Source organism: Octodon degus, unplaced genomic scaffold (assembly GCF_000260255.1).
Source record: "Octodon degus isolate 3935 unplaced genomic scaffold, OctDeg1.0 scaffold00036, whole genome shotgun sequence".
Lineage (NCBI taxonomy): Eukaryota > Metazoa > Chordata > Mammalia > Rodentia > Octodontidae > Octodon > Octodon degus.
In genome coordinates, this window is record NW_004524612.1 from 1,024,214 (window position 1) to 1,032,176 (window position 7,963).

The 7,963-nt window shown below is 38.1% G+C and overlaps 1 protein-coding gene across 1 annotated transcript in view; it reads right to left on the minus strand.

Moving 5' to 3' along the window:
• Nucleotides 1–7,963, minus strand: part of Tll1 (tolloid like 1) — a 221,981-nt gene that overhangs the window by 50,748 nt on the left and 163,270 nt on the right. Inside the window, exons 11-12 of the mRNA XM_023714616.1 lie at nucleotides 5,859–5,975; nucleotides 4,243–4,388 (exon numbers count right to left, since the gene is read on the minus strand). Coding sequence (XP_023570384.1) covers nucleotides 4,243–4,388; nucleotides 5,859–5,975 — 263 coding nt within the window. The remainder of the gene's footprint in view (nucleotides 1–4,242; nucleotides 4,389–5,858; nucleotides 5,976–7,963) is intronic.

The following is a 7,963-nucleotide window of genomic DNA, read 5'->3' on the forward strand; positions in this document are numbered from 1 at the left end:
ACCAAATATCACAAATAAAAACACACAGAGAGAGAGAGAGAGAGAGAGAGAGAGAGAGAGAGAGAGAGAGAGACAGAGAGAGAGACAGAGAGAGAGACAGAGAGAGAGACAGAGAGAGAGACAGAGAGAGAGACAGAGAGACAGAGAGAGAGACAGAGAGAGAGATAGAGAGAGAGACAGAGACAGAGAGACAGAGAGACAGAGAGAGACAGAGACAGAGAGAGATGGAGACAGACAGACAGACAGAGAGAAAGAACCGTGGGCTAGGGTTCTATAAACAAGAGAATTTACTTCTCACACATCTGCAGAAAGCAAAACAGAATACCAGGGACTAAGTATTTGAGGTGTGCCTCAACCGACATGGAGCCTCTTCACCGAGCCTCTCCATGCTAGCAACTCCCTGGGCCTTTTTCAGGAGCCCTTTTCAGAGAAGCCCACCCTAATCACTTGCAAAGTGCTTCCCTTTCTGTACCATTGCCTTAAGATTTTAACATTTGAATCTGGGGCGTGTACAACCATTTTGGCCACAAGTTTTCCAAAATGACTATCTGGTCCCTCCAAAAAGTGTCCCTTCCTGCTGGAAACCTTTGAAATTCATTAATAGAGGCAACTGCTCAGGCTTGCTTTTTTTACTTATTTTAATATGCAAGTACCACTGGGAAAGGGAAAACTCTGACAAAACTCACAGGAAGATAAAAATACACTGAGTTCTTCACAATAGATTTCAGCAAAATAGTGGACAAATTTATAAAAATAAAAAGCAGCCTTTCATTTTTACAAATATAGAGTAACTAGGAGAATAAAAATATACAAATAAGAAAGGCTTTGAAAAAAGTTAAAAGACAGGTGAGAAAATAACTTGTCAGATGAAATTTAAAAAATGCGAAGAACTTGTGAGAACCTTTTCTTCAATTATACACTTTCAGCACGAAATATATAAATGTATATTTAAACATAGTATATAACTATCATAAATTGATAAAAACAGGAAACATACTAAGTCAAACAAATCCCTTAACAACTACCAGAGCAATTAAGGAAATATGTACATCTTCTTGGTAACACAGCAACTGTGTTTGCTTGCACTCTGTGAAGTTACTGAGGATGCTGAACTTTAAAATATTCGTGTTCCTAAGCAAACTCAGTGCTAGGTTCCTGTGACACTGTTGTCACAAAACTTTTCTTATCACCTCATCAATACATTGCTTTTGTTTTGTGTGTATTTCTATATAAAGATATTTTAATATATATTTTTTCAATTAATTACTACTGAATACAGTCAACAATGCTCTAACCCATTCCTGAATTAAGCTTACCTAACATGCATTCTCCCAATAATACACTTTATAGCTAGTAATGCAGAAGTCTCTATGTGTCTGCACACGACCCAATAAAATATGATGAGTATTGGTTTTTGGCTTACATGAATTTTTATGGACTGGGTAAATTTGCAAACAAAATCAAAATCATCCATACCTTGACTCTGAAGGTAGTGTACCACTTTAACACATAATATTAATGGGACAAGCTCAGCTTCCTTATCTAGAAGTTTCAGTTGATGATTGGGATCCTACTGAACCACTTTCCCAGAAAATCAGGCTACCTGCCTTCGACAGTAACCACTGGGCAAAGTGACAGTGAAAGGTAAGGCAAGGAGGGGCTCATTGGGGCTGACATTTTTGATCTCTAGTTTTCGAGGCTGGTTATTTTCCAACTAAGTCTTATTTTAGGGAAAACACAATCTTTGTACTTTTGAATTTCTTGGAATTTAGTATCTCTAATCTAAAATTAGCCAGCTAGCATACGAGGCAGTCCTTAATTTAAGTCTAATTCATGTATCTAGGCATGGTTCCCTCAGTGTGCAAATTTCCATGTCCTTCATAAGGAAAAGATAAGTTAATTTCCATCCATCCAACTTCACTTACTCACCACTCACCTCTGTCTACCCATCATTTTGGTTTTCACGTACTAATTATGCAACCACTGGTCCTGGCGACACAGACCAGCAGCATAGGAAATAGCCCTACCCTTTGGTGACTATATTTTAGTGAAAGACAGATGAACACGTGTAAACAAACAAACCTACAAAATATTCCAACACTCTACTTGGAAGCACAATACATTTAAAAATAATCATGGTTAAGAAAATATTTTAAATGGAGTTATCAGGCAAGTATATTTAAAGGAGAAGACAAGCAGAGATCTAATAAAGAGGGTAAAGAGTAAAAGCAAAGACAAAAAGGTACAGAAATTTCCATGTTAAACACTTTCACATGAGAGAAAGCAGGGCATTTGGGGGAACATAAAAAGATCAGGGGAGCTGATATCGAAGGAGTAAGAAGGAACCTAAGCCCAAATCACGAAGGGCCTTGGCCTCTGATCATGGAGTCTGGATTTTAATTTAGGTTTGATGGAAATTCATTGGGTGACTGCAAGTAATGTAGCAACGTAACTTACATCATCAAAGCAAAGCACTGTTTGGGCAGATGTATGAGGAACAGGAAATAAAGGGTAAGAGTTGGACCTGGGGTCCTGCCCAGGAATTCCAAGCAAAGAGAGATGGGAAGGATGGGACCTGGATACTGCTGCAAAGTCCTCGTGTACACTGAATAGTTTGATAAAAACAATGAAATCTGGTTTTTTTGCCTGACTTCGAAATTTAGGAGGAAAAAGAAGCGAATTAGGGATATTCATTGCATAAATCATGATACCAAGCCCTGAAACAAATTAAAAACTAGGTTTAGTGGGTAAGAAAAGACAGGGGTAAATTAAAACAAGACTGCAAAACAGCTAAGCAAGAAATTTTAAATTCCTTATTTTTAAAGATATATGGTACAAAAGCCTTCTCTGATGTAATTTCTATAATAAGAGAATTCCACAATACAGTGACACATACTGAAAGACAGTTAATCTCTCTATTCATGAAATAACACAAATGCTGGGAATATCACCACTGGCATGATAATTATGTAATGAACTAGTTTTAGTCTAAATTGCAGATATAATTCTTCTATCCAGTTTTATTTTACTGTTAACAATAGACTGGTCTACCTGACCAATGTTGTGGACTTAATTTTCCATTCAATAACAAAATTCAAACATCAGTCACGTAATCGCAAAACCAAGCCTTCTGAAAGCACAATGTCATGAGCAGAGCATTTGAAAAAGAAATGTGTAGGAACGTGCCCAGTGCACACAAGGAGGCAGAGACCAAAGTGGGAGAAATGAAGGACACAGGCTTGTCGGGGAGAGCGTGCGCTACCCTGCGTTTACGGGAAGGGCCTGGATTCCCCTTGCGTTCTTGCTGCGGAGCCAGAGACAGGGTCCGCATCACTGTGTTCAGTTTCAAGTACACACCCCGCTTGCAGAGACATCAGGCCTTTTACTGCCTTTGGCATGCCTTGACAGGAAAACAGACTGCTTTCTAATTAGTAGAGAGTATGGATTTCTAACCTACCAAACCAACATCCCTTATTTCATTGCTCCTTCCTGCTTCACTTTGGTCTCTTAATTTCTAGACCAAGTCTGAATTAAACCCACTCAAGAGTTCCTGAAAAGTTTCCCCATTGCTTGGCTTGTAATCCCTACCTTGGGTTCTCTTATCCCACACAAATGATGCATTAACCAGCGTGGGCTGAGCAGTTTTGGGCTCATATTTTGACCCAGCGTTCCGATTGGTCTTTGATCTGTTCTAGCCCTTTATCTAATAGCTCACTAATACTACTGACTTCCTCAACAAATCTTTTTGATGAATTTGAAAGCTCCTAAGAACATCTGAATCTCTATTTTTGATTTATGCTGTTATCTGTATATCAGCAAAACATGTTTTTTTTTTCCCCTAACAACAACAAAAAGTCTATCTTTTATCCTATTAGGAAAAAAATTTTTTTTCTCTTTAATGGACCCTCCAAGTAGTCTTGTGGAAAGAAAAACCAAACATTTGTCAGAAATGTTTTTTCTTTAAAAAGAAATTAAAAATTTCATTTCAGGACTTCAAACAACCTAATTCAAATAGCACTGCTAATGTAAACGCACTTTAATCTTCTTGAAATGTCGTCAACAAGAAGAAAGTAAGAAAAAAAAACCTACACTCTTGATGTTACGTTTTATAGGCAATTCTCTGCTTCTTTGCTGATTAAAAGGCTGATTCTCTGTTTCTGTGATGATTTAATGAGGATTCCCTTAAATGCCATTGTCACTTATGGAGAATATGCCCCATGAAGGTTGTCTAAAAGACTTTACCTCAAAAGCCTGAAAGGTCACCCCAACGTGGTAGCCCTCCGACACCGTTATTTTCCACACACATTCCTTCATCGGTCGATAGTCATCAGGATAATTAGGAGACTGAATCTGCCCTTCGTTTTTACGGATCTCACCTCCACAGATTGCTGAGAAAGCCAAAATAAACAAAATAAGCCTAGATATGCCATTTCTGTTCCATTTTCTCTCACGGTAAGTTCAGTTTCTGTAACTAATAACACGAGGATAGGGTTATAAAATACCACAGTTGGCTGCGTGTGCTGCTGTAAAGATTTTAGAGCCTCAGTCACTAGGCTACAAGTGCTGCGAAGTGGTCAGCCAAGGATTGTGTAAACTTTAATCACTCTGATGTTACATCTTAACAATCAATAAGAGGCTTTTTTTTAAAAAAAGCTTTTAGGGGTTTTATAAATTTATTCTATGTTAGTTCGTTGATGCCCTGAATTTCTTCCTACTGAAGAAACTGGAAAAACAGCTCATCAGCATAGAAACCTCACTAGAACAAAGAGGTCCTGGGCCTGAGGTCTGGGGCTGTGCTCACCAAACCCCAGCTACATTCACGTGATCTCCATGGCTATGCCATTCTTCTTCTTTATTTTAATAGTTTTATTGAGAAACAAATAGTAATGACACAGTTTCAAATCCGATTAGTAGGACAGTTTCAATAATTAATACATTGCATATTGCTCTCTCAGTGGTTATTCATTGTACAAGATGCAGACATGATATCCTACTACTACCCAAACACTACTAATATAAATCTTTCTATTCATTGAATTAAGAGAAAGTAGCTGTATATCTATCCTCACTATTTTGAATATACAGATACAAAATAACCAAATGGCTGTTCATATGTATCCCTTTTTCTTGTTTAGTTTTGTCAGAGAAGGGTATTCCATTGTCATTTAAATATTGTAGGTGCATGAGTTCAGCAAAATATCCCAATATATTATGGACTACTGGACTGTATTGGAGTTATTCTTTAAAGTGAAATGCTTCCATTCCTTTCAAGGCTTAAGGAAAGAAACCTTCCTTGTTGGAAACCAAACCTCCTGTACTAGGAAGGGTCTCCTCCACCCACAACCTGGCAAGAAGAGGGATGCTTTTAAAGCCAGGAAGCACAATGCCTAGTTTATTGTTTTAGAGCAATATGGAACAACGCACGAAATAAATTCTTGCTCAAATGCTGACTCTCCTATTTAGACAAAGCAGGATTCAGAAATGTGGACAATTGCTTTCTGTGCAGTTTCCCATAGCAGAGTATTTTAACAGTGCAAGGACCAAGTAAATACAAAATCAGTACAAAAGAAGTGCACGGCATTTTTCAGAACATTTGAATGGTATGATGAAGTACAGCTCGGACCTTTTGCCATTTATCCCCTATCTCTGAGCAGATTTAGTTGTTGTTATCATAGACAGAAAACAGGCTGATCTTGCAATTAATTTAAGTTACTCTTAAAATCATCATTTGAACATTAAAATGCACTTTTGCAATTTAAAAACATGGTTAAAATATCATTCTAATAAAACTGAGAGAACAGACCCTTCTGCCCAGAGATCTAAGAAAGATCAGTCTCTTAAATATAATGCAAACTTGCCTTCGTATACAGCGGCAAACCCTTTTCCTACCCAATTGCTGCTGCTACGAAACTCAATCCACATCCTGCTGTCAGTAGAGGTAAGAACTTCAGGAACTTTGTCCCCACAGAATCTACCTATAAGAAATAAAAGAATAGAGATTTCTAAATATAACTCTAGGCTCTATTTGCTTTCTATGCCAACTACAAATAACAAATATGAAAAAACATATTTGAGACATATTTCTATCGGTAGTAATCAGAGGAATAACTCTACCTTAATATCAAATTAGTAAAGGTAAACAAAACAATTTTTTCATCTCTGTTTACAAAGTATCAAGTATCATTAGCATTAATGGTTAGCCCATAGGGCTGGGGAGATAGCTCTGCAGCATAAGCATCTGCGTGGCAAGCACAAGGTCCTGAGTTCAATTCCCTGGTATGAAAAAAAAGAAGAAAAAGAAAAAAGAGTAAGACTATAAAAGATGTTTACACAACATCACATGATTCATTGAGGGAAGCAGACAGAAATAGGAATCATCAGTCACCCTGAGAGGTGACTCAAGTTCACCATCTGGTCATGAGTAGGGGAGTAGCTGTGTTAAGACTGTGTTTCCAAATTAGGTGTGCTGGCCCAAGCCTGCCATCGCAGCCCTCAGAAGCTGAGGCAGGAGGATGGCAAGTTTGAGTTCTGCCAGAGCCGCTGAGTGATGAGCAAGAACTTGACTCAAAAAGAATGGCTGAGGCCGTAGCTCAGTGTGGGAGGCCCTGGGTTCCATCCAAGTGCTAAACAAAATGTGTTTCCTGCTCCAAGAGGAATTCCTTCTCCAGCCAGGTTCTGTTATAACTACTCGGGAAAAACCTATATTTTCCTCCCAGGATGTTATAGTACTGCACATACTCCATCTCCTCCTAGCACGACAAGCATAGTACCCGACAGGATCAGAAAACTTGAGTCTAAGTTCTGATTCTTTTCTAATTGTGTGTCTGTGGGTATGTATAACAAAAAATGGAAATGATACAATAACATCTATCTTTCTTTCCTTCCTCACCTGTGCACAGAAATTGTTGGCTTATTGTATGTCTTTCTTGGGTTTGTAAGCTTTTGTACAATGACAAATGGATAAATACGACAAAGCATGTAAAATGATCCTATAAATAAATTATATGGTTACTTATTTCTGTGTGCTGTTGAAAGATGATATCAAACATAGTTGAAATATGTGAACATGGGAGCCAACTTGAATAATGGGAATACATATCCACAGCTAACAGATGAAAAAGCAACTGATTATTGAACAAAGTAAAGCAGAGGCAGAGAGCACCAAGCAGTGTATGTGAATCACCAAGAAATGTGTCGGCATTCACTTCTAATTCTGAGGAGTGGACACAGAGTGCTGCAATTCTAACATTTTCCGGTGAGTCTGAGGGCTACGTACATCAGAGATATAGTGCTGCACTGTTTTTCAAGTGAACACAGTATGGCACATGATACAAGAATGCTGAACATGTAAAACAGTTGGTTCTTTAGATGGAAGTGTTTCCCAACTTGATCTTCAGATTTGGTTTTCCAAATTCAGTTCAACGAAATGTTTTCTTTCAAATGCTGGCATATATATAACAATTGCTTCATTTGGGCTTAGAAACTAAATGTATAAGCCAACACTTTCCTCAAAAATTAAATGCAGAAAATAGTGTTTTCCTAACCTGACTTATCACATTAGCTCATTATTTTTCCTTGCTTTTAAATATTTCTCCAGACCCCTTGGACTTCCTAAAGCTGCTGTCACTTTTAGTACAATATTGTTCAATCAGCAGGTTTTAGACATTGAGACGAAAGATCTATCTAGCACATAAATACCACTGAGCAAAGCTATTTCTAAAAATAAAGGAAAAGTTACAATCACAAAGAAAAAATATGCCAATATAGAGGAGAGGTTAAAAGCTCACAACAGCTGTCCCACAATGTAAAGCAGAGGAAGAGAACAAAACAGAGGGCAAAGGTAAACCAGGATCTGGGGCTCAGTGTTGGCAGCAAACGTGCGTGAGCTCCAAGTCCAACCTACAATTGATGGTACAGACCACAAAGGCCTCATTTCTGCCATACACACACACACACACACACA